This window comes from Lagopus muta, chromosome 9 (assembly GCF_023343835.1).
Source record: "Lagopus muta isolate bLagMut1 chromosome 9, bLagMut1 primary, whole genome shotgun sequence".
NCBI classification, from domain to species: Eukaryota; Metazoa; Chordata; class Aves; order Galliformes; family Phasianidae; genus Lagopus; species Lagopus muta.
Window position 1 is genome coordinate 13,329,015 of NC_064441.1, and position 27,658 is coordinate 13,356,672.

Genomic DNA, 27,658 nt, shown 5'->3' on the forward strand with positions numbered 1-27,658 from the left:
CAACAACAGATCTATGAAGGGAGATCTTCACATCTGCTGCAGTCTTTTTATATAGCCTGAAAAACTGAATGAGAATAAAAGGTGTTTTACAATCCTACACAGAATCAAAGTATTCTCAAAAATAATTTTTTAAAAATTCTTAGTTGTTTCTCTTCTCTCAATGAAAGGCCCTCAATGAAAGCAATGAGTAACAGCTGCTTTGCTTCTCTTTGAGTTTCCCTTAACATGCAAAAAATAAACTAGCAAAGCAAAGACAAGAAACGTGATTTGCAATCACTACACTTTCACAACATGTTGAATATTCCCCATCATGCTATAATAACACATTAATGATACTCCAGGCAACAAATGCAATCATTTATCTCTATAGAGCAAAGCTTCTTGTACATTTTTGGTAAATTCTGCTCAGCATCATAGAAACAAAGTGCGTAAGTCCCTTGTAAGGTCTCAAAACTTGTTGAAGAAGTGAGGAAGAAAAAACACAAATTAAAAAATTACTTCTTAAATTATAAACTCTATTTCAAAAACTCATTCCTTTGCAAATATGCCTTGCTATCCCATACCTGGAGTATTACATACAGCCTCTATATAGAAAAATATGCACATATCCTCATCCTCAAGGTTCCAAGCAAGCCACTGCTTGCATAGAGCACATACAAGGCCTTTTGGGTTTTTTCATTTGTTTTACAAAACATCCTCTGCATTAATGTGCTGCACCTTACACAGTTTCAGGTAAAAACATGCAAGAACTACCAGTGTCGCAATGGGATCGTCAGAGACACTTGTGAATTCCTCTACTACCACATTTATCCAGAGATGCACAAAACTGAACTCAACTCCTTTTTAATCAGCAATCATCTAAAATATTGTACTTACAATTTTCTGTAGTAGGAAGCATTGGCAACTTTAGCTGAAGAGTTGTACAACACATCTGACACCAGATATAATCTTGCTATCTACAAAAAAGAATGCTCAAATTAAGATAACATTAGAGCTTAATTATCCTGAAAATATATGCATTTTCCAGATATGATACAAGATGGTCTAAACCATCTAGAAGTATGAAATTAGAATATTTAATAATGCAGATATGTTGCTAATATACATACTAAGATGCTATTAGCCCCCTGTTACGCCATAGGCTGCTAGCCACATTGTAAAGCCAGACTGCAGCATTCCAGTTACTATTTCTTATTTTTGAATGGATTGCTCTGCAGTTTTCAATTTCAGAGCAAGACAAAACATTATTCATAAGCAATTTCAGCAAGGATTATAGTGTGTTACAAAAATACAACAAACGATACTTGAATTCAAGGTCTGGTCTTAATATGAAGTCTTAACACTAAGACTTACAAAACAGTGCTCGAAAATTACACACGCACACTGTTTGTTAATTGAGCTCTTCCCCAAAAAACAGAAGTATGATTACAGAAAATCTCCACACCTTCTTGGGAAGAGGAGTCTTCAGAATCGACAGCGACTCTGTAATGCAGTCTACAATTTCTTCAGCAGCTTCTGCATTATTTAGACAGAAAACCATAGCATCGCCAATATCATTTTTTCGAGGCGTTAATCCACGCAAAATCTCCTCTAGCTTGTCTCTCTGTCTGAAATAGGAGGATTATAATACTTTCAATGTAAAGTTAGCACTGTTTGGGGAATTTCTATTTCATAATGTCTTTGCTTCTGCCGTCTTCAGGACTAAAGAAATTCAAAATACTTTCCAATTCTACTCCTGAGCTTTTTTTCAATGACTCATAACATGCATCACTAAGTCCAAGTTCATCACATAAATGAATAATACACAAAAAATTCACTACTTGAGTATTGACTATGAATAGAAATGAAGAAAAAATAGCTGCCAAACAGCTAATGCAGAATATCAATATCCAAACATGTTATAATCAATTTGAACATTTAAGCCTGAATGAAAAACAGATAAATGGAAGCCACGTAAGCAATTTCTAACATGGAATTGGAATCATCAGATACAGAAAGCTAGCAGAAAGCAATTCTTCCAGGTTTTCCTGGAAGAAGTCAATACAATACAAAGAAATAACTTTTAAAAGAACATCCTTTTAACCTTTCAAAAAGGGAATGTGAATTACTTAATATGTAATACATATGTAGGAATGTGCATTACGATACAAGTTGTGGTTCTGAAGTTTTAATTATTACTTAAGTATTACTTAAGACTTCAGAACCACAACTTGCATCATAGTTATGATGAAAAGGACAAAATGAGGCTATGGATGACAGCAAAATTTAAGAAATCATGTAAGTATTTCCAGTACTACAGCCATCCCCATCAGACTTAAAATTCACCGCGAAGAACTCTGACAGTCTCTCCCTTTCTGCTAATTAGTAACTGCTCTCTATTTTAATTTCAGAATAACAACATCAATACATTTAAGATTATAATAACTGTTAAGTTCATTCAGTTCCTAAAATGCTGAGATCAGTGTTCTGTAATTTCATTTAGAGATGAATGTTTCCAAGTTTTCCAGAAAACATGGAAAAATTCTTCTCATACTTCCCATCCCCTTCATGCAAAGTCTTAACATCCACTCCACTGAAAGAACTCGTGGTTCATTGAAGACAAACCTAACACAATCCAGACTGTACTTAGCACTAAGTATCATCAAAAAGGCACTAATATAAAAAATAGTGAATGAGAGTTCATACTCCTCCTTAAGTGCACCCTTCTTGTTTGGCTCCTCCACAAATGCCTCTGTTTCTTGCTCTTCTGACATCCCATGTAAATATGGATTTAGTGGTGGTGGCCTCCAAAACGATCCATTTTTGAACATACGAAAATCTTCTGTCCTCCACTTGGTTGGAGCATCTCCCTGTAAAGAACAAGTTTTTGATTTGGCTTTGATTTGTTTAAGTTTACTTCGTAATTCTTAAGGTTACAAACTGACACTAAAAACTTTACTTACCTGAAGAATTGAATAAAGCTTCCATCTATAATACACATGGGCTGGAGTCTGGTTTTCAAACAGAAACCTAAACCAGAGAAGAAAGACACACAAAACACACTGGAGGTTAATTATCTGAAGATAACTTGAAGGAAGCCATCACAAACATATCCAATCCCTGTTCACAATCCCACTCAACAGCACAATCACTGCTGGAGCTACTGCAGCCTTGGCACAAGCTGAGGAACTCACAGCCATACAGTCAGGCTGCTCAGACTGCATACTAAACGACTTGAAGTCTTCCACCCTTAAGCTGTCAGAACACTCTGACAAGATCAGGCAAAAATCCACAGTGTTTTTAAATGGCCAGATCTTTTACTTTGGCCTGCATATTTTCCTCCATTCGTACATTAATTCAAAACAAACACTTCAAAATTACCACAAATAAACCATTTTCAATAGGCCTCTTAGTATTTCCATAAATTAAATTTTTCTGATTGCATTTCAAAAGAATTTTAGAAATATACCTTAAATTTCATTAACAACAGCAGGAAGTTCTCACAACTTCACTATGCCAGATCAAGTTTAATCCTAACTGTACTGACATCAAATGAAATGGTTTGATTCCCAATTCTTTCTACAGGTTAGAAATTAGGCTCTAGAAATCAGGGAAGATGTGTTTCCAATGAGTTATTTTGTTTGCTTTTGAAGAGATTTTATTTTATTTAGTTTGCTTCTTTTTTAAATGTATTCTACTGCTTTTATAAATGTATTCTACTGCTTCCACAGACGATGCTGAATTTCTCAGATAATTCAAAATTAATTTTTTAATATTTGTGCAAATAACTCATACTGTATATACAGAATATTTGTATACATTAGAATTAAAACTATATGCTTCATAAAATAACAGCATAAGCATTAGCTCGAGAAGTACAGTTTTTTGAAATTTAACAACTGCACACCAAAGTAGACATGGTGAAACCAACTCCTATTAGCAGTGCAGAAATGCAAAACAACCAGCTACAGCAAAAATAGTTAACACAATTTCAAACCACAGCAATGTAGTAAGCACCTGAACATTGGGTTGTTGATTTCTCGGTTCATGATCATGGCTTCAAACATGGGCCCTTCCCGTACCACAAACTCTATCATTCGATGTATCAGTGCGAGCAAATTCCTACAACAACAACACAGTTAAAGAAAAATTGATTCAGACCTAACACTATATAAAGCTACACTCCATCTAAGATACTATAACTGTGCAGAAGATTATTTTGCTGTGTTGTTATGGACTGTACAGAAAATAAGGTAACATTGAACGAATAATAGTCTTGCATCACAGACACTGGCACTCTAAAATAAAAACATGCCTAAGAACGCTCGAGTAACAACTTAGAAGGAAACCTCATCGCTGAATTTCCACAGCTCAGCCTACAACCATCTCCTGCTTAGGAGAAGCTCAATAGTCCTTATGTATAAAACAGGCAACTGAGCACCAAAGAGCAACTAACTCTTAAAATTTTAGCCCTCACCTACTATCTCTAGTACTAAGACCCAAGTGTTAACTGCAGTTCTACAAACGTACAAATGGCTGAATACTGTGTTCAAAACTAAATGCAAATGATTTTGAATATTCAATAGAAACTGCATTCAGCTTTCAAACTATTCAAGAACAAATGGAAAAGCAAATAGCCTTCTTGATGCCAAACAGAGCAGTGCTTCCATTCAATTTGGGTAACCTCCTTTTGGTCAAGACTCAAGGATGAGATGCTGAACAAAACTGTTCATCATTCCATGTCATACCACTCAGTGTTTCCTTCCTAACATGCTCAAGAGAATCAAATCACAATTTAAAAAAAAACATAAAAATCTGTATTCATTTTATTCAGCACTACTTCCTGAGACAAGCAAGAAGCATATCTGAATTAACTGCATGTTTTTGAAGCAGCATTTGAAATTGTGAATTCACTTATAAATGTGCTAATGGCTTATATAATGTATATATGTAGTGTTATATAAGCTTTATAGATAATAGTTATTTCAGTTTCCAACCCTTTGGTTCTGTGGATTTTTTTTTCCCAGAAACTAGTTCCTATTTTTTCAAATACAGATTACCTACATATATCGAAAACTTCACAGCACGTGCCTTCTGAATGTGATGCAAACAAAAAAAAAAATACAGATTTTTACATTTTTAAATTAGTTTTCTCAAATGTAACAAACTGATATGGGTCTTTTAAACTAAAACTTCCTATAGCAAATTTTCATTATCCAAATTCAAAATAGCTACATTGAAAAGCTGAATAATTTTATATCAGTTCCTGGTAATTAGGTGATTATTTTCCACCATGTCTAATTAAAAATCTGTCACAGATACAATGCATTAGATAAAAAATAAAAAAATATACTAAAATATGATAACAAAAAACCTGTCCATCCATCTGCAACCTTGGCAAATGTTTTACGCCAGTTAGCATTAATCTCTCTCTTCCTCTCATATCAGACACAAAAACCAAACTGATACATATAGCTCAACTTCCTATACTTTTTCTTTTTACAATATCCTAAACACTGCAAAGAGGACAGTATCAGCAGTTATTTGGCCATTTTATTTAAAGCAGTGTTCTGAAAGTGTAAACAGCAAAACTGTTCTTGTTATATGAACTGTATTTGAAAACACAAATAGGAAAAAAATTACAATGCTCTTTTACATCTCTGAACTATTGCAGCATTTGTTTATTGTAAGGCAAGTTCAACATGATCAATGCCGGCTTGCTACAGAACTGCGCCACTGGATTTCATCTAATTGTTCATTTATCAAGCAAAATAAAATTGCTTAAGAGCAGCTTATGGTTGGACAAGTACATCTGGTTCAGAAAGTCCTCCAATGTATGAAAAGGCTCAATGCATCCCACAGCTGAACAGCAAGTGTTAATGTGCATTCTGGCATATAAGGCATTTCTCAGAAGAAAAAAAAAATGACTGTACATATGTAATGTTTGCCTTTTAGTAACTGTCAAGACATAACAGATGTTAAAAATCGGTGTTGAAAATCTGCCAAGGAGAATAATTGAGCGCAGTATCCCACTAAAGTGTGTCAGAATTTATACGTAATGCAATACACCATGCAATAGTCTTTGTAACATTCGTCATTATCACCTTCAGATATCAAACCAAGGAAAATGAATGTAATGTGTTTTCAAACGCAATTCAATTAACATGAGCTTTTCTAACCAACGAGCTTTCAGAACGCTACAATAAATAACACGGATCCATACTCCTCTCAGAAAGCTAATTATTATGAAGAACTGAACAGTTACATGAGTACTTATTCTTCAGTACATTTTTCAAATTAAGATTCCTCCTGGTCACTCTAATTATTCATGCCTCCACCTAACAAAAATCGTACCATCCTGAAGTTAAATAGAAAATTTTCTAGTCAAAATGCACTTGAGCATTTAGTGATATGTTCATAAGCTACTGTAACTAGCTTTACAGATCTTTCTTCCCCCCACGCACACGCAAAAAAAAAAAGGGACTTGGTGACAATTAAAACAGTGTTGTACAAAAAGATGATAGTTTTAAGTGCATTTAAGATGTCATTTAGCTTAAGTTGGCCAACAAAAAAAAGTTTTTCAGTTATAATAAAACCACATTTATTGGAGCCGATCGTACCAATGTCTGGTCAAAAACTGTATACTTTCCCAATCCATCCCATGATGTTTTCCTGGTCCCCCGCTGCCGCAGACAGTTCAGCTGGTGTTGCTCACCAAGGCCAATGTCAAAGAGAATTTGGTAATCTTTCGTGCTTATTTACTTTTAAAACAGTGTTGTGTTCCTATGTTTGGGAAAAGGTTTTAGCTTAACTGAGCAAGAGTATACCTAGACTGGAGTGAATGTAGAGGAACTGACAGAGAACAAAATGCAAAAATACGCTTGCACTATGGAACTAACCATAATTATTGGCTGCTGTACATTTTAAAAGCAGTAGAAATTAAAACCTATCACTAACTGAATTAGTTACAAATTGTACAACTTAAAAAAAAAAATTTTAAAAAAAGGGAAAAAAATGACAGCACCACGTTGAAGACAGCTGCATCCTAGCCATCAAGTACTTTAGAGGTTATTTTGGGGCTCACAAAGCATCACTAAAATAACCTATTTCTCCCTAGTGTTCACTCACAAAATTATCCTCCAACGATTTCTAACTGAAATTGCTCAAATACAATGCAAAAGATAATTACTTCAATCTAACCTCACTAAAAAAAAAAAAGTCATTGAGATAAGGATAATAAGATCATAAAACACATTCATCTCTCTGAAGTGTTATGAAAGAACCATTGCTCAGTCAAGCTGTTACCTTTTCCTCAACATCACAATTTTTCTTTAAAATTCCGAAGGGGAAATTTTCTATATTTAGATCAGTAATAATAAAGAAAAACATGTACCTTTCTGTTGGGATAACCACTTTGACTATGGCTTGCGACAGAGTCTGTATATGAAGTCACATCAGATAATAAACATAGAATATGTGAGTATTGTTAACAAGTAACAAGCAAAAATATACATATGCAATGAAAATACTACACATCTATCACAAGTTTTGCAGGCAATCACTGCTGTGAAGTTATAGATAAGCAATTACACAAAATGCAAATGGTTGTGACAGTGAACCGTAAAGGTTCACTAATTGCAAAGTATCAGAACATTCCTGTCAGAATGTACATTGATGCACTGAATAGCTTCTACACTGAATATAATAATTAAGAGTTCTTAAGTTTATGAAACGATTCTAAACGATTTGACTTGGTTCAGGTTGGTATTACTTTATTTCCAAGTCTTAGAAAAAACAACCCTAACATTTAAGTGTCATTCAAAGAATCAACAAATTCTTACAAAAGTAAATCAAAGTTTGTGATTACATGATACTTACCCCTCATTTTTATCAGCTAATATTCCAGAAAAAAAAGTTTGAAAGCTGACTCCATAAGTAGCATTAAATACTTACTCAATGTCCAGATAAATTACCTTCTACACACAATATATCAATTCCTCTAGAGTAAAAATAACGCTACTCAAATTAAAACATAGTATTTTGTCTAAAGAAAATAATTTGGATACTGCAATTTGGCAGCCAACAAAAGGGGGGGAAAGGGGGACGTAGGAGAAAAATATCCAGGGAGCCTGGAGGGGGAAAATGATAGCTAGATTTAAAGCAGTGCTAAAATTAAGTCAAGACCACCCAATACATTGTACCCTAAGACAGGAGACATCACTTCAGGAATTAGTTAGGTTCCCTTGGGCTACAGCAGGGAGCCAACGAGTTTGTACACTGAGGGCTGCCAAAGTCAGCCTGAACAATACAAATCTATGAAGCCACTGAAATACTCTCATAGATGTAGTGTTTAACAATGAGATATGGCCCAGGGTTCTATAAGTTACCTTCTCAAAATCTTCCTTGTTTTTTGGTGGGGGTAACATTGGAGCATTGGGATTCTTCAACCTCTCCCTAGGCTGGGCATTAAAAGGCAGACCTGACGGAGGAGGTGGGAGGGTATGCTCCATCATTGAAGGTGGAATGTATATTGGGTGTGGTGGGATAGGCACAGCTTTGCCCCAGCCTAGCTTCATTTCAAAGGACATAATCATCTTGCCTGAAAAAGGTAAGAACACAGTTGTCACAAACTGATTCTGCATTGGACCAGATTCTCCTGTGTAAATGCAACAGTTGGGTTTCCTTGCCATGGTTTAATTTCCACTGAAGTTGTTAACTCACCATATTTACCAAGCTGTATCTTACACAATTGAAAGCCCATTACATAAAACATTTTATTAATCCTCCCTTATGTACATGTTTAGGAGACCACAGTATACAATTACTTGAACTGCTGTGCAAAAATATTGAAAAAAAACTTGATTCAACACATCAGAACGAACAGAGCAATTTTTAAGTTATATCATTGTCGTACTGTAATTGTTCAAAATGTTTTTCTTTTTTCTCTCATAGTAACAAATTTAAAATGATGTTATTCAAAAACAAATTTAATAAGCCATAACAACTCCTACATACTGTAATTTACTTAGCAATGGTCATGGAAGAATACCATTTTGCATAAGCAGAGAACAACATCCTTTCATTTTCTATTATTTTTGTCCAGGATGTAGGTTTCTGATTTTTGGCTCTTCCTGACCTATGAAGGCATAGCTTTCCTTAACACTTAAGATACTTTTTCCCCTTCCCCTCTCACCCCACTGAAGATAGACAAAATAGTCCATACACAAAAAGCATGTTTGTTGTACTAGTTACCTCTTAAGTATTAGAAATCCACATACTACTCAAAAGAAAAGGACCTAATTATCATCAGTTACTAAGAATTATTTCCTGCACACTGGCCACATTTATTCACAAAATGTACCACAAAGTGTTCCTAAAAAAATAATTATGACCCCTAACTGAAAAACCTGTTTACCATTTAAGTTCTTTAAAGCTCTTTCAGCATCTCTCCTGTTCATAAATGCAACAAAGCCACAATTTCTTTCTCTTGCTCTTTCTTCATCAGTTCTTGGCCACATAATTTTAACACTTGCTAGTGGTCCAAAGCGTCCAAATTCTTGACATAACATCTCTTCATTCATCTAAATGAAATAAAAGTAAAAATTAGCCTCTCGCAGCGGTATTTCTAAGATATTTGTTCATATTTCTGTGCAAATGCGGATATTTTGATTTCATGGAGAACACTTAATCCATTCCTCACCAATTAAATCTGCTATAAAACATTAATAATAAGGAGACTGAATTCTAAATTAAGCACAATCAAATTTCTCAGATAATTCTTCTCAGAAGGAAATATTCACAGAAAAATCATTTCTGTACAGCATTTTTAAATCTAGTAACTGATATTTTAACATACACATATACAGCACACCTATATTCAAACAAATACTGCCTCTACAATTGCTAACTGTACCTTACATTTTTTAAAATGTATTTTAAAATATGCTACTGAAAAAAGCTACTGTCACAATTTCAGCTGGACACAAACATGCTAATGCTGCACTTCACAGGATGGCTCCAAACTTACTTGAGGATTAATATTTCCCAGGTACAAATTTGTTGTGCTTGGATCCCCAACATCATGTGACCCTGGTGCATAATCATCCAGTACTACAGTAACGGAGAAGAAAATAACAAAAGTCACAACCCTTACTATGCATTTAAGCGACATTACATTGAATGAGAAAAGAATCTGTATTACCACCAGATGATCTGTTTCTTCTTGAAGGAGCATCCACTGAATAAATAAACAAGAAACACATATTTTAGTCAAGAAGTTTTGTACACCCAGCAAACACAAAGGCAACATGGACTACTCACTTGAACGACGCTGACCATCTGAATCCGACTGGGGAGGTTCAAAACGACTCAATCTACCTTTTGTTTTGTGTCTTTCATCACGCTCTTCTTGTATCCTACAGAACAAGTTGAATGTAAGTAACAACTTCAACAGTTCAATGTTTTTATTTTAAAAGATCATTTTTTGAAATAGGAGAATGTTTAATGTTTATTGAACAATGGACTTGTTAAAAATTTGAAATTGCCAGTATGCTTTCATTTTTTTGCTGAATCAGGTGGAATGTAGCCACCAGAATAATTCCAGCTGCATGCTTCCTCATTCATACTGTCAAGGTATTTTTAGCTCAAAAAAAAAAAAAAGTTTGAGAAGCTGTTTGCAAGAGTAGAAACAAAAGCTGTGCTCTGACAGATTGACCTGAATTCCACATTGGACAAAGATCCATTATCTTTTCAAGATGCACACAACTTCTGAGCATCTTTCTTCTCCTACTTTTTGCAGTCATTACTCACATGAGCTGTTAAGGGTGACATCCGAACATTCCCAGTACATACAAGACCCTCTCTCTGTTTATATCTCTGATGAAAGCCCTCACACAAGTAACTATTTGGTATTTCTCTGTCTTCTGATTTAATTTTTGGTTCATTTTCTTCATTATTCTTAATTATTCTGTATTAGCTCACATTCCTTTTAATAAATTATTTTCTCCCATCTATGTCAGGTTTCTTCTTCTTCCTTCTCAACTCTTCTCCTAAGAGGAGGGAGGGGTGTCATGCAATTAACTCTTGAAACCTGACATTCACATTAACTAAACCAAAAATCATCTTAAAGTAGCTCTAGAAACATAACAGTAATTCATTTATTCTGATCTCAGATATATGTTGGTTTTTTGGTTTTTGTTTTTTGGTTTTTTGTTTGTTTTGTTGGGGTTTTTTTTGTTTGTTTTTTGTTTGTTTTTTGTTTTTGTTTTTAATCTTTAACTGCTCTGGATATTTTTCTGCTTAGGAAGGCAGTACAAAACCTCAAAGGTCAGACAAACACTGCTGGCATGGCAGGAAATCCACTCATTTTGACCAGCATACTTCAGCGCTTGCTCATCGATCGTTTTTAAAGTCTGTGATTCCAGAACAGAAATACTCTTCAGCAGTAGTGGTAAACTCTTCTTAGTACCAATCAGCACAGAGAAAGGCAGAAGCATCAAGGACACCACAACACTAATTAGATGGGATTACCCACACAGATCACATGGGCTTGTACCAACCATCTACCAGCAAAACTTCACGCTCCATTTAGAAGTGTGACTGCCAACGCTAACAGGAAAGGCTTGGAGTGGAGAGAGACTTTAGGGAAAAGCTTAACAAGAAAGATCAAAAATAGTGTCTGTAGAAACAAAGTAGACATACTCTGCGTGTGTTGTTCACAGAAACAACCAAGGAAACTTACTGCTTTAGTTCTTCTTTAAAAAGTTCCAGATTGCTCTTTTTCTTTTCCTTCTCTCCTTTCTTCAAAGGCTAAAATTAAAGATATATCAGCCAACATTTGAGCAGGTACAATGACAAAAAAAAATGGAAATGGTATTTATGTAAAAAATTTTAGATAATTTCCATGCATTTTTACCCTCAGCTTTCAAACCAAGTAAACTACAGAAGAAAATAAAAGAAAACAGACTTGAAAACATTAAAAATGACTGCTACCAAACACAGCTACCAAATGTAAAATTAAGGATAGCTTGAACTAAACTTTACTACTTCTGACTACTACAGTACAGCATACGTGATCCAACACTTTCTCTACAACACACAAATTTAAAATACCTGTGGTGTGTTTTGTCAGTTTGGTCCACTTTAAAGCTTATGACAAAACTGATAACTCCCTTAGCAAACCTTCATGCTCCAATTAAATTGATACGTGTACTTTTTCTTTTTAAGAATACACACACATATATACACACAAATATACAGGAATAATTTACATGTGTATATATGTATATCCAAATATTTTATCCACAGGCAAACATTCTACATGAAAAGAATTTCCATCTATACTTCCTTTCAGATATAAATGCAAGTCTGAAGAGTTATTGTAAATAGTCAAAGATCTTCAGAAAAACAACTGAATGACAAAGAAAATGGATTTTCTTCTTAACTGCACTATATGCACCTTAACTAACTCCTGTGAATCCTTCCACAACATCGCTTTTATAACCGAATTTAAATGAAAACGTTTCCAATAGGCAGACATACAAAATATTGGTGTTACACACTACAGCTTTGGAAAAACTGGACTTCCTACTCACCCCAGGCAAAGTTGTTTGTTTTTGTTTGTTTTTGGGGAGTGTCTGCCAAATAAATAAAATCATTTTTACCTCATTATCTTCAATCACCATTGGACAGGGCAAGTGAGTAAACTGATTGCATTATCTGCTAAGTATTTATGACAAATTTGAAAAGCAGCAATATTCTTACAGTACAAATACTTGCATACGACAACAGAGCTCAGAGTGATTAAAAAAAACAATTAAATCCAGGCACTGTAGAGCTTTACATATGATGAAAATCAGAACTGCCATCCAGCATCACCCCACTATTTGAGATTTGAGGTTTGCTTAAAGCTGGAGGAAAGCTAGGATGGGATTATTCACAATTACCACATTCTATCTCATTTCCCATCCTAGTAGGCAGTATCACATTGTTTTAATCTAAGTTTAAGAATTGTAGTAGCACTTTTAAAGACTTCCAAGACATCAATTACACATTACACATATACAGTAGTCATATGTAACTATCACCTGACTTGATAACTAAGCCTGTTCACAAAAATTCCAGTAATTTTTTATATCAAAAACCTGAGTTTCAGAACCAGAAAATGCACCCAACCATGCAATGGTCAAACTAAATTAAATGAAAACCATGCTGTTCAGTTTCAGAAACTCTCAAGTTCTAAAACTTACTCATTTGGTAGAACTTAAAGAGCTGAAGGGAACTGCTCTAATATTACCACCCAAAACAAACAATTGCTTTTAAAAAAAATGACTCAAGAAGAATTCGGATCAATGCAAAGGTGTTGTCTCATTTGATTGGTTTATGTGGGTTCCATCTCTTGTTTTTGGGGTGGTTTTTTTTTGTTTGTTAGTTTTTGGATTTTTTTTTGTTTGGTGGGTTTTTTGTTGTTGTTGTCGTTTTTAAAGGTACAAAAGAGTAACAACAACAATGGTAACAAGAAGAATTGCTTCTAGAACTTCACAAATCCCCCAGACTGGAGATTGTTACTTTAAAACAATCACCAGATCTGTATTCGTACCAACAGGAATACAGTAAAAACATACTGGATATGTTTTTAATGCTGGAGAAAAAGTGAAAAATGCTGGAGACAAAGCGCAGCATCAAGTACGTGGCACTGGATACAGGTCTATCAGATATCTGCATTTTATCTTCTTGTTATTTTCTAAGAATTAAGCAAATCAAACATGTTCCCACCTTCTTTTACTGTGTGATAAATGGAAACACTACACTGCAAGACCACACAGATTTTTTCTAAGCACTTCAAAACAAACCCTTGAACAAAGAGTTAGCATTCAAATAAGAAACTTACAGGCTTTTTGGTTTCTATCATTAAGAGGGATGGAGGCTTCTCATTAGACGGTTGACTTGGTTGGTTTTTTTGATCTGAAAATCGTGATGAAGGTTTATAGATTTTACCCCGTTTTTCATCGGTTTCATGTTCCTCTGAAACCAAAAGCAAATGAAAAACAAACTATGTTAGCACTGCACCAGGATGAACACTTTTGGTGATTAAAATCGTCTTTTAATAAGAAGAGCAAAGATCAGAAAATTTCCCTGAAACTTGAAAGGACAAATCATCTGTCTTAACTATTTTGTGAGTTAAAGTAAAAAGTAAATTTTAGCATCAAATTTCCACGACTGTTTATAATGCAACGTATCCATTTTAAAATGCAATTCAAAGCCAATCTTCATCTTTAGTCTAAGATGAACAATCTACCACTACCACCCAAAAAAAGATTAGTTATACCTTTAGATGCATTAACAATTCCTCCTCTTACAAATGTTTTCACTTTATTGCCATCGCTTCCCTCAAAGGCAGCAAGGAATTCTTCATAAATTTCTGCAGCAGCCTTCTCATCCTCCTACAAAGCAAATGTTAATCATTACTATCACCACAGAACAATCCCCACTAGATAGCTATTCTTAAGTTAGCTATATTACATCCCTTTTTATTTCCTAGAATTCATACTATGAACTCTATCAAATGCACTTCAATTTCAGACCAAAAAAAAAAATCAAATTGCTGAGATATGTGGGAAGAACACAGCAAGCAGTATTCAAAGCAAATAAGTTTGGTTTGGGTTCATTTGGCAATTTAACATTTGAAAGGTTAAATCGAAAAGACTGTACGAAAAGCCAACACAGTGAGACTGAAGCTTTGTTAACACAAGAATATGTACTGCTCTCTGACACTTATCTGTTATCACCAATTCACCTAACTGAAGGAGACAAACACCAGGATCACCTGTATACATTCCCCAGAAAAGTTATTTCAACTCTTCAATAAAGTTGAGTAAGATAAGCTAAATGAAACACCATTATATGCTTCCCTATGCTAGCATTTTCAGGAACCTAGCAAGAAAAATCCCACTGCAGTACAGTAGGAGTTGAGTTTGTAATGTTCAAAGTCCAAAAGTTCTAAACTTCCACTTCAGCAACTATATGCTACATATTTCCCAATATTCAGATGCTCCTGAGCATCCCAAAATTCAGTTTATTAATGATCAAAATGATTAAAGTTAGGTACTAACTCATCAGACAAAAATACACTTTGGAGAGTAAAAAGGATGTCTCTGAAATTGTTCCAATATACAACAAATACTCTACTGAAATCTAAGGTTAGAGAGCAAACAGAAAATAACCTAAGGTGATATCTGTCTTCATTTTAAAAAGCACAATAACCAATGGATTGCTGTAATTCAGCATTTCAGGATGCCAAAGAACTTGAGTTCTCACTTAGATAAGCAGAGAAGCAAGCCTCCAAACACCACATACAGCAAGAACAAATTAAACATGAAAAATATAATTCAATTTCATTCCTATAAAGCTACAGTTTTATAAATCAAAACAAAGGTCTTGATGAAGCTATTTATAATGCAACAAATTCCAGCCCTGCATACATCCCAACATTTTGTTGTATGTAATTACCTTCTTTTTTAATTCTTCTTGTTCCTTCTTGCTCAAAGTCCGTTTGGCAGCACTCATTTTGCCAATGCTGAATGCTTTAAGTTTACTTTCCATTAAAGGCTGCAAAAGGAGTATGAAAAATAATAGAATGTTTGCAAAACAATTAAAATAATACTACTCTTCAATTTGGCCAACACCAGAAAGTTTCTAAGTGAATTACAGGTGGCAACTGGTTTATATGTTCAGAAAATAAAACAAAAGGCTTCCTGCACTTCTCTCTGAACTATCTAATACAATAAAACAAGTTAAATCTGTGTTTCAGAAAAATGAATGGTCAATGTATTAATTAGGAAACTCCTAAAACATCGTTCAAAGACATCTCAAACTATTTGATGGGTGCTTCCTGTAAAGCACCGAGAGAGCAAGGACAACAGGACGACGACCATGTTCAGAAGACATGAGAAATGGGAAGGAAAGGAGAGAAAAAGAAAAGAAAGTCCTGAAAATTCCTAGTTTAACACAGTAGCTCATACAGAACCAGCCTAAGAACAAGAATAATATTCTAAAAGAGCAGAAGGTAATCCATTAGCCTTTGTCTTGAAAAGACTTTTTTCATGCTCTGACATAGCTGACAGTGATTAACTGTTTAAAAAAAAAGTTCAATAAAAGATCAAGACAAATAAGGTGTGCAACTTCTCTATGATATTATTATTAAAAAAAAAAATCCAATGCCAACAACAAGATTTCCTTTAGGAATAATTTCCTGTATAAGAACGTTCATTTCTAGTATCAGCTTGCTGTTCAACATCTCTTTACCTAATACAAGAACAAAAAGCTGAACAACTGTTAGAGATACAATCAGCTTATAATCCTTCTTTAGTAACTCAGAAGCTTCTTAGATTTGTACCGAGCATTCCACCAAAAAGGTTTTTTATTTCTTTTAAAAACATTTCCTAGTTGCTAATTAAATGGGAAATGACCCATTACAAATTAATGCAGTGTTGTCTGTGGAGTCATCTGCTTTATGACGCTGTGTTTGTCAACATGAGCCCCTGTGATTTGTTCATCAGCAGGTTTTCACCCATCTACATGTCTTCTAAGTGAATAAAAATCACATTCATTTTCCTGCTGTCTGAATGACAGCTCATATTTCAGTATGACAAGCAATACAGAACCTTGGCACGCTGCTGTGGCACAGCAATGCCCACAAATACAAACGCTGCACTCCTACTCAAGGCTTATCCTGCCATCCACAAGTTATGTCTCACAGCAGATACACACAGATCAGCCACAGAGCCTGTGTTCTAGTCACATAATGGAAGCAGCTGTAGGACAACCAGAGATCTGGCACTAAGACCTCCTCTCTTTAGAAATGATCTCAGAGAAAAACAGTGCTCCATGTGGCAGGAGCAACATCAAATTAACAGGAGTGAACTCATTTACTCCTGCAATTCACATTCCAGGAGGCAGTTATAGCATTAACCATATGCAGCTTCACAAAATTACTAACAGCACAATAGCATAAAGCTTGAAGACCTTCTTCCTTTACTGAATGGAAATGACACAACGAGAGGAGTAAAGCAAATGATGGAAGCAAAGCAAAAACTTCAAGTTAACTAGCCAAATCACTGCATGAAAGTAGATTCCCACTGAACATAACACTGCATAAGATGGCATGAAGTACTGAAATCCCAGTTTCACAGACAGTAAAAACATTTTCAAAAGAGTTTTAGGAATGATTTTCTAAATTGCATCAAGGAAAGCAAGTCATGAAAAATATCCTATTTTTTCATCAGAAGTTTCTGTTGTCGTAACTTGAACAATGCTTTCATACAAGCAAGTAAACTTGACTTCTTCATATGGCAAATATATATATTTATGTATATATATAGAAAGATATCTAAATGAGAGATTAATTGTCTGGCACTTATGCTATTTGGCTCTTGCTGCATATTTCATTTTGGGTCAGGAACAAGTAAGCCCTCCTGCAATGTGCCAACCGCAGGACTGGGAGAAGGTATCTTCAGTGCAGAAGCAAAGTAACATTGAAACAAAGACAGACAACTACATACCTGTTAAGCATTTTCTATTAGAAAGAAAAACAGAGGATTGAAACAGGGCCACCTCTTCCCTCATTTTTCTGAGAAACCAACCGCATACAATAAAAATGTCCACTTTAACATACACTGACTTAAAATTAACCAGCTAGCATTCTGAACTACGCTCGAGTATAAAAGAAACATATTTAAACACGAAGAAGCAGTGAAAACTGTATGCATCTGTTACAATGCAACATCCTTCAGTAGACCTTCCTACACTCCTGGCTGTTAAAAACTTTCAAGGAACATTTTATTATTATTGTTTTTTAATACAAACATCCATATTCCATTTACAAACACCTACAGATTCTGCAACAGAGTTTGCCTGCAATAAGCAGCTTTCTTTTGGAGAGCAGCCCTCTTTCATTTAAAAAAACATTTGGCCTTACATGTGTATCAGCAGACCCAGTGTTATGTGCTGCATCCGGAGCTCTGACCTGGAGAGAGAATGAACAGGAGGTGAGACACGGAAAGAGAAAACCAGGCCAACAAACTGCTTCCTTCTGATTCAGTCCTCTGCAAGTGATTCCAGGTTCAAGGTTCACATACTCAAGAAGGACAACATGCACAAAGCACTTCGGTGACATATTTGAATACTGTCACAGCACCCACAGAAGTCAAACAAGGGACTACCAATAAAAATGCCTCAATTTTCACAGCTCAATTTTTAAACTTGCCATTAACACCATTTCAAAGAGAAAAAAAAAAAAATGCAGTCTGCTACAAGGAATCTGCCAAAGTTGTCACTAGACTGCTAAAGATTACACTGTGCTTGAATACACATGCCTTACTACTACAAAATCATTCCCAAACCCACTCAGTGTGGTGCACGTAGATGCAAGCCAGCTCAAGATCATTAAGTCCAATTTGTGAATATTCATCAATTAACTCTATTACCCTAAACTAAACAGTAACTTAAGTTGAAAAAACACACAGTAGTAATGCATGCCCAGCTGTCAATTTCAATGCAGCGTTAGAACTATGAACAAGAGTTCACTGATCCACAGCTCTACAGCTTTCTTTGAACGCTTCCCTATCTTTTCAGACAATTATGCAGTATTCCGTCTGTGATCTAAAACAAGTGATAAATGAGTTGCCAAGGCCCAGAGAGACAGCACTCAAGCTGGATGATCCCTAACAAGTTTTAAACCGCACATCTCACACATACTAAATGTTCTGCACTACTATATATAGTTTACGAGACATGTACTTTCCTTCTGTTGCTGTTCTGTATTTAAACTCACTCCCCTTTTTTTTTTTTTAAATCAATTCTAGGCTATGGAACATGTCTATAAAATCTGTGCAGAGGTGGTGTTGGGCCTTTTTAAAATCAGATTTGAAATTCATTTAAGTGATACAAACTCCAGCAAACAGAACTGAGCAAGTTCTGAAGTTATGTAATGCCTGAATTCCAGAAAGCCTCACTAATGGAACTTCTGCTGTTAAGACAGAACTGCTTGATGCACAGCTCATATGTAAATTGGAATTTAAAGTCAAAATAAAAGATCTTCCTTAGCCAAAGCTTATTCATTAGTTACAAAACACTAGCATTTGTTACCAGGTATTTACAGCTTCTATCAGCACTAGCACAACATGCCCACGCTCAGCCTTCTTGACCAGAAGTCAAGGCATGACAAAGCATGAGGGAGGTTGGCTGGGATTGTATGGCATCAGAAGAATGAAAGTAACATTTCTCCATTCTCTTTGTATCACAGAGGAGTTTTGGAAAGCAACAGCATCCAATGAGGGCAGGTGCTGGGGTACTTCCACGGAGGACAACAAGCAAGTCAGAGTATGCCATAACAGGCAGCACCCAGGGCCAACACAGTGATGTTTAAGACACAACAGATGACATCCTGAGGAAGGATGCACAGAACTCTCCAGGCACTACCTCCATGTCCCCAGCAGGACGGCTCTGGAAGGCCTCTGATGCGGGCCAGGTGACCAGCAGGCCACCCAGAGGTGCCCACACAGAGGCACGACAGCTCCCAGCCTGCCCCAGGGCCCTGCCTCACAGCACCACTTCTGCACCGGCTGAGCTTCTGCCAAGGAGAACCTCAACAGCTTCCAGAAGCAATTCTAGCTTGCTCCAGAAAACACACAGCCACAGTATTCTCCTCCTGACAGTGTTCTTTTTTTGTTGTTGTTTTTAAGGTCTATAAGTTTAGCTCACGTCTTTGACCATCCAAGCAACTGTACTCACATGGAAAACTGAAGTAACTCCTGACAGAATCACACATCCCTATCTGTCAGTTTCTAAATAACAGCAATTAAAGAAGACTAATTTAATACTTGCAGCACTGCACACCAGCTGCACTGCCTCGATGTGAGGGGCAATGTTTCCCTCCAGGAGTGACATCAGCTGGGTTGATTCAATAGAATAACTGAGCCCTACAAGATTCTTTTTCCCTCTTCTAATCAGGTTCAACAGCGCAACTCAACCGCAGACAGAGCCACCCTGCAACCCGCTTCAGCAGCTGCTGATCTGAGAGATGAGGACAGCTCTTCTGTGCTCACCATGCTGATAGAAAGGCTGTGCTGGGTCTTCCTTTCCAGTAGCTGCCAGCATAAGCAGCTTACACAAGTCCTCATTCCCAGTTCACCGCCACCAACACTCCACATGAAACTGTTTTTCTTCAAAAACAGCACAATAACAAAAACACAAGCAGATTCTTTTCCAGTTGGATCAGCCTCCATTTCTTTCTCTGCATGGGTCCCTCAAAGACTTTTGCCATCATAACCGAAGCAGCAATGCAGGCTGCTTCAATGCCATTCCAGAGAAAACGCAGCTCTGGAAGTCAGGTTGCTCAGATCTTTAACCCTGAATCTATCCAACTTCGATCAACCTTCAAAATGGCACAAATATATATAGTAAAAGGAGCACAGAAGTGGAATTTGCCATAAATTCCTACCAGGAAGTCAACACTGAGACCCATCTCTCAGATTTTGATGCTTAAGTTTTATTCCAGCTTCACGGCAGCTTCCAAAGAAAACACAAAAGAGATGACTGTTCTTCCAGATCTTTCCTGACAGCAAGCTACGTGCCCACAAATCCAGTTCTTCACACTTTCCCCAGATTTAGCAACCTCTGGGTAAAGTTGGCATGATGACACTATTTCACAAATGTTTAAAATATGCTGTACTACATAAACGTTTAAGCTAATATTGGTGCCATTTTGTAAAACATCAAAGAACAAAAGCTGCCCATAAAATGCAGCATACGATCCCACAGCCATCAGACTCTGGATGCTATCTTTAGAACGATAATGGCTGCAAGCCTGAACATAAATCAAAGTCCTGCTCCTGCAAAACTCACAGCCCAAGGGTAAAGCTGTTATACACAACTCTGGTTACCTCTCACTCCTGCTCTGCTTCAACACCCTCCCTTCATTCTGCTCCCACACCAGACAACTGATCTCCAACACAGAACTAGATGGCTTCTCCCACTCTAGCTGCTCACCTGGGAATGAGATGGCTGGGGAAGGTCAGCCAAACCAATTTCTTAATCATAACAGGCTGCCTCCCTAATACCATCCCCCCAAAATTATGCCAGATCACCTGGAGAGGACAGTGTATGGGAAGGAAAGCATTGCTAAGGCTGAGAACAGTCGGAGTCAGCACTACACCAAGGAAATGCCAACAGAATCACATCTCCAATTCAGAGGTTAACACCCAGCAAGGGCAGGGAGGTTTCCAAAACCAACTTGCCTCTTTTTATACTTCCTTTCTCTATCAAACAATCTAGGAAACAAATGCATGCAAACACCCATGAATTAAATTTTACAGCTAATCTACTTACTCATCACATTTACTAGAACAGTACATACTAGCATTATTCACTGTTTAAACAGACATCACTTGCATGCACAAAAGCCAACAGAAAATTGCAAGGGATGCTTTTCCTTTAGAATTGATAAAGGTTGGCTTAGCAACAGGGATCAATATATTAACTTAAGGACCAATCCATTAGTTTAGCAAAAGGAAATAAAGTGTGTTAGCTCTTACTTCACTTGGTATGTGGACAGCCTTGTTTTTCTGAACCTTAAACAGAGATGAGCAGCCAATATTCCATCTTCTACTGTTCGAGAGGAAATTGAAAGTAACCTCCAGCTACATATCCATCAACACAGGAATGCATTCACGCCTCTCCTGCTCTTCTTCACAAGCTGAATAACAATGCAGGAGAAGCTAAAGACCACAGGTACCACCATCCTGCAGAATGCTACACCTAACTGGAACTCACACTTGCACAGATTTTTCATTGCTGCTCCTCATACACTTCAACTTACCAATGAAGGCTGCCCAGACACAAGAATCTTGGTTCTTCAATGTTTTATTGATGCATAACATTGCACAAAAGCCTAAGAAATGCATTTAAGATTAGGTAATGTCCCTAATACTCTTTTCAAATGAAAAATGGGAAACCTACAACTTGATCCCAGTGAATAATAACCTCCTTTGCCATGTGGCACCCAAGTGGTACCAGATCACATGCAAGAGCAGCAGACATGCAATACAGTTACTGCTCTTAGAAGATGTATTAAGAAACTGGCAGAGTCATCCAAGCGGGTAATATTTCATTATATTGACATTAGAAAACAGAATTAGAATCTGCCATTTTAGAACTACATCTTACAACAAGCTCCCACGTAGTCTTTGGCAACCTTCATTTCCTCTTCCTTCATTTTGTCCTCCATTACCAGTTATTTTTCTAGAAACCTTAGGCACACCTTGTTATCCTAACCTTAACATGACAGGTGGATAGATGATGCTCTTACAACACATTTCATATAAGACACTCTCAAATTTATTTAGGTTATGAAAAGCAGCTACCACCATGGCAACACAGACAATGGATGCTCCTAGCCCCAACCATCTCAATGGATGGCCACCAAACAGTGAAGCAAACAGACAATACCGAACTGAAATAAACTTGATGATAGTCTCTAAAAGTGAATTCATATACTGCAAATCTGTGCTTGGACACAAACACCAAAGAACAAACATCACATGCTGTGAATGGGAGGAACTGCAAGTTTTAAAGCCTCCACTTGCCAGGTCACCAGACTTAGAGCACAGGAAACACATCACAGTGCTCTTCCCAGAAGACAGGGTGGAAGCCAGCAAGGGAACATCTCGAAATTGCCAGTAAAACACATCCTATGGAGTTTACAAAACATATCTTATAACTTGCAAACACAAGGCAGCAAAGGAAATGGAACCTAAAACTCTGATTTATTTATTCTTAAGTAAATAAATTTAAAAAAAAAAAATCAAAATGTTGCATAATTACTTGTAGAAAGCAATCAAAACAGTAATACAAACATTCCATGAACCATTCTTTTCTTTGCTACATACAATAACATTGATGAAACAAGGTCTACATTATTTAGCATGAGAAAAAGGCCACCGGGAACACAGCACACACCTCTGAAGTAATAAGAAACTGAATTGAGGTGGAACTGCAGGGAGGTGGCAAGGCTTAGGGCCTCCTGAGAACTCCAGGTCTTGAGAAATTAACACATATTTGTTCAACGTTGCAGTCTGCCACTGATTTCAATGGCATGACTTAGTATGAAGGATAGTCTGCACACAACACTGCAGAACTAAGGAAAGTGATTTTTTTTTTAAATTATTATTATAAACTTGAAAAAGGGCAAGAATACAGAAATAATACACTGATAAAATAGTAAATTAAAAAAGCATAACTGTAAAAAGGAGAGGATTGTACACAAGCTGCTTTGTACACCATGTGATTGGTTGCAGTGCTCTATAAACTAAAATTCAATGCCCTATAAACTAAAATTCAGCGCCTAATTATACTTGTAATCCCACCACCCCTGGCCCCCTGGAAGCCTTTCCACACAAATTCTGTATCCAGATCCTGCTCACAGTTCCAAGCCAAAGGGAAGATGTAAGAAATGCTTCCTGACAATATTTGGAATAGGCCATGAAAGGCAAGCAAAAATAAAACTCCCTCTCTAATGCAAACACTCTCAGTAACGAAATTTCAGTTGGTTTCCAAGCAAAATAATAATAATAATAATAATAATAATAATAAAAAAGAAATCCTGCTTTAGCTGAATAACAAAAAAATGAGCAAAAGAACATTTATCTCTACAGCACCAGAAATTCCTGTGCCAAAATTCCTGTGCCAAAATTCTCCCTTGACCACTATCCACACTCACATTACGGAAGGAAGAAAGAAAAAAAAAAAAAAAAAAAAATCAAAGGAAGAAGAAGAACGGTCAGGAGAAGTTTTGTCCTTCTGGTCTAAGATCTGCCAGACCGAGGGAAGCACAGCACTGCAGCCCCAACCCGCGGGCCGCCCGCAGCCCGGCCGCTCCACGCCGCAGACGGGACGGAATTCGAGGAAGGCCCGGCTCCGGGCTGGCGGAGCGCGGCCGCGGACACGCCGTGCGCGAGGCAGCGCCGCCGGGGCTCGCGGCCCTCGCACCCAACGCGGCCATTACGGCACACGGAACGCGCGGCGAAAGGCGCGAGGAACGACGCGGCGCTGCCGCCTCCCGCGGCCGAGGAACGGGGACCGCCAGCCCGTTAGAGGCCCGTTACAAGCCCGTTAGAAGCCCGCTGCCCGGCGCCTTGCGGACGCCCCGCGATGGCTCGGACCCCGACCGCGCCGCACCGCCCGCTTCCCGCCTCTCCCCGGCCGGGCCGCGGTCCCGCCGCGCAGGAGCGGAGCCGGGGCGGGGACGCGGGGACTCGGCAGGCCGCGCCGCCCGCCCCGCCGCTCCTGATCCCCGCCGCCCCACCGGCGGGTCGCGGCCGTTACACCCCCCGGCGGCGGAACGGGCTGCCGGGCCTCGGGCCGCCCCGCGGAACGGCCTCACCTTCCCACTGCCTTTCTGCGAGCCGCCGGGTGCCTTGTCCGCCATCTTGCCTCTTCCTTCGCTCAGCCCCGGCGGCGAGGAAGCGAGCGCCGAACCGCGGATGACAGCGGAAAGGCCCCGCCCGCTCAGGGCAGACAGCCGAGCGCCGAGACGCCGACGGGGCGGCCTGCGTCGGGCGTCCGGCTCGCGCGCCCCCGCGCCGCCCCCCGTCCGCCGTGCGCGTGCCCGCGCCCGCGGAGTGGCCGCCGCGTCCCGTCCGCCGCCCCTGCCCGCGGAGCGCTGAGTCACCGTGCCGCTGTCGGCCCGGCAGCTGCGTGCCGAGGCGGGACCTTGCTGCAGACGGGCACGGTGCCGGTCTGAGCGTGTTAAACTCAGGAAAAACAAATTTCTTCCCGTCCCGCAGGGGGACGAAAGCTGGTGGGCTTCAGTCTCTGCCGGGGCGGGGCTGTGGTAAATGCCATCTTCCTGCAGGTACAGCGGCCGGCACACGGCTCCGGCATCGGTCCTGTCCAAAACCCCGCTCCGTTTTTTCATCGAGTCGGTGCAGTGGCGGGGCGCAGTCACCCAGAGATTGGTGCAGGACAGCCTGACGGGCCCAGCGTGGGTATTTTACAAACAGCAGAAGCATTGAGCTGTCAGAACCTGAGCCCCTCACAGGGCGGCAGCGGCAGGGCTGTGTGGGATGGGCCCAGCTGCATCCTTCACCTGCTGCACCCACAGCAGCACCCCAGAACAGGGAACCCATGGTTCCTCGGGCCTCGCCATGCCAGCAAGGTGAAGAGCATCTTGAGTGAAAGCTGTGAGCTGGGCCTGTCCCCATGCCACCTCCTCCATGGAGAGCCAGGAGCAGCCCAGACTGCACGGACATGCCTGCGTCCCACTCTGCTTGCAGCTCTTTGGTCTAAGTGCTGTCTGTGTCCCATCTGGGGCTCCTGCTTTCACATTAGCAGAGAAAAACCCAAATGAAGTCGCTAGGCAACCCCAACCTCCTTAGCAACCAGCCTGAGAGGCAGTCATTCACAGGCAGCACCCACCTGACGCCCTCCTGTCCCTAGGCAGCTATTCCTGGGCACACCGCTGCGTTTTCGGGAGGCACCAGCAATCCTTACAGCTGCTGTGAAGGACACATGGTCACACACGATGGGAGGGGTCTCTATTAACATAAAAAATACTGGTCTGCACTGCCTGAGCCCCTGGGAGGAGAGACAAAGGCTGATCGTGCAGGGTCTTTCCAATCGCTGGGCGTTTTCCCACAAGAGCTTCAGAGACAGCAGCAGGGACCGGCTCACCTACGCACAACCAACCTGCTCTCTGCGTGTGGCACAAACAGGATGGCAGAGCAGATCCTCTGATTTTTGGTCTTGATATCACAACACCATGGCAACTTTCTTATTACTGAACACTGCTAAGTGGATATTGTGCCCAGAGGTCACATTACATTTTACATGAATCTTGTGCTCCCTTGTTCCTATGAGTTCTCATCATAATGCAAAAGATGGTGGGGTTGTGGTAATACTTAAGGAAAAGGCACGGAAATGAATGAAAGCTTTAAATCCACCAACTCCTAACGCCTACGGTCACGTGAGCCACAGTAGAGAGCAGCTTACGCTAATAACTACATTTGACAGTGCAGATAAAACCAGGATGATATGTTTAGATTAGATGAGATATTACGAGGAAAGTCCTTACTCAGAGGGCAGTGAGGCGCTGGCATTGCTGCCCGCAGAGCTGTGGGTGCCCCAGCCCTGGAGGTGCTCAAGGCCAGGCTGGATGGGGCCCTGAGCAGCCTGCGCTGATGGGGGGCATCGATCACTTCGGAGCTCAAGAAAAGGAGAAACATCTCATCCAAAAAAACCTGAAAATTCTCATCAGTATGTTCGAATAGAAACGCAGACAGAAATAGAATTACCTGCAGCCCTCCTGCGTGCGGTGCACAGCGGCAGCGCCCGGGGACAGGAGCCGCCGCGGGGCGCAGCGCAGCGCCCGGGCTCCAGCAGGGGCCGCGCGGGGCCGCAGCTCAGAGCTGCCCGGCGGCAGCGCGGGGTCAGGTGGGGCTGCGGTGGCTGGTGGCGTTCAGCCGGCCCGGGCGGCGTTGCTCAAGGGGCGGGCTCTCCCCGTGGTGTACTACCTACTGCCTACACTGAGCAATTATAAATGGGGCAATATTGCTGCTGGGAGGGGCAGCGGATCTGGCAGCGTGGGCCCAGCTCCGAAGTGCTGCTTCCACTAGTAACTGGCGTGGGGAGATAAGCAGAAATCACGTGCGAGGAATCCTGTGTGCTCCACAGATGAGCTCCCCATTGCTCAGAATGGGCAGTGATATTACAATGACCATATCCTGTGATTTCTGCTTCATGAGTCACACCAAAAAAAGGAAACCGACACAAATAACTACCTACATACTAATTGCTTTCCTATTCCAGCCAAGTAAGTGCTTGGCCAGATAGCACTACTGCAACTGAGAAATCCACAAGGCAGACAGATGGGGGTCACGTGGCAGAAATATGTATGTCTCCCTCTACCATTTGCAAAATAACTATGCAAAAATGATCCAGTAATGGATTGGGAGTAAGGATCAAGAGATATCAGATGTTTAATGAGCTCTCTTCAGAAGGGAACTTGATTTAAATATCACAATGAGTGTTTACCTGCCGCTCCCACAGCACTGTACCAGCTCCCTCCCACCTCCCACCCTGGGGGATTCCTCTCCATCTCTGCAGCCGCCTCCACTGCCTGCTGAGTCCCTCCAAGCTCTGCTCAGATCTGAAGTGGAACCACTTCTGATTTGGGAGCAGGAGAGAGAAGAAAAACCCAGCTGTTGACAGCAGAATTTGGGGGCAATTGCATCAGTCCTTCTATAGGCTTTGCTGTGCTCCAAACTTGCCCACAGAGAAGCCTTTCCGCAGGAAGGAATGCTGTTAGCCAAGAAGCTTTAGGGGTGGATTAGGCAGGCTTCTGTTGTTTCAGAATCCCAGCAAAGTCTTTTTCCTCCATCTTTCTTAAAGAGAAAGAGGTTATTAAGAAGCACTTCAGCAGATTGAGGAAGCACAGGATTAGTGTCATCCATTACATCCTTTGAGTTTTGTCTTTAATGTGGTAGTGGAAACAGGTGCAGCACAGAGCTGAAAGCAAACCAGATGGGAACTTGTACTGGACAGAAGGAGCACTTTGGGCCACAGGAGGAGGGACAAAATCTGCTCAGCTCTCCTGGGAATATGCTGATAAACCTGGTTTGAAAGAAAG

At 39.5% G+C, this 27,658-nt stretch overlaps 1 protein-coding gene across 5 annotated transcripts in view; it reads right to left on the bottom strand.

Annotated features, from left to right (window-relative positions):
- LOC125697389 (U2 snRNP associated SURP domain containing) overlaps positions 1 to 24,534 on the bottom strand; it is a 42,234-nt gene extending 17,700 nt beyond the window's left edge. Inside the window, exons 1-18 of one of the 5 annotated variants that reach the window (XM_048954540.1) lie at positions 24,416 to 24,531; positions 17,954 to 18,001; positions 15,487 to 15,585; positions 14,306 to 14,420; positions 13,868 to 14,001; positions 12,573 to 12,614; positions 11,720 to 11,787; positions 10,300 to 10,394; positions 10,184 to 10,216; positions 10,007 to 10,089; positions 9,395 to 9,560; positions 8,367 to 8,578; positions 7,373 to 7,416; positions 3,997 to 4,101; positions 2,943 to 3,009; positions 2,686 to 2,849; positions 1,445 to 1,607; positions 877 to 956 (exon numbers count right to left, since the gene is read on the bottom strand). In XM_048954540.1, the coding sequence (XP_048810497.1) occupies positions 877 to 956; positions 1,445 to 1,607; positions 2,686 to 2,849; positions 2,943 to 3,009; positions 3,997 to 4,101; positions 7,373 to 7,416; positions 8,367 to 8,578; positions 9,395 to 9,560; positions 10,007 to 10,089; positions 10,184 to 10,216; positions 10,300 to 10,394; positions 11,720 to 11,787; positions 12,573 to 12,614; positions 13,868 to 14,001; positions 14,306 to 14,420; positions 15,487 to 15,585; positions 17,954 to 18,001; positions 24,416 to 24,460 (1,763 nt within the window). In that variant the 5' untranslated portion in view covers positions 24,461 to 24,531. Of the gene's footprint in view, positions 1 to 876; positions 957 to 1,444; positions 1,608 to 2,685; positions 2,850 to 2,942; positions 3,010 to 3,996; positions 4,102 to 7,372; positions 7,417 to 8,366; positions 8,579 to 9,394; positions 9,561 to 10,006; positions 10,090 to 10,180; positions 10,217 to 10,299; positions 10,395 to 11,719; positions 11,788 to 12,572; positions 12,615 to 13,867; positions 14,002 to 14,305; positions 14,421 to 15,486; positions 15,586 to 17,953; positions 18,002 to 24,415 lie in introns of those variants that run through there. The other 4 variants (XM_048954539.1, XM_048954542.1, XM_048954541.1 and 1 more) reach the window with 4 other exon arrangements.
- Between the last annotated feature and the right edge of the window lie 3,124 nt (positions 24,535 to 27,658).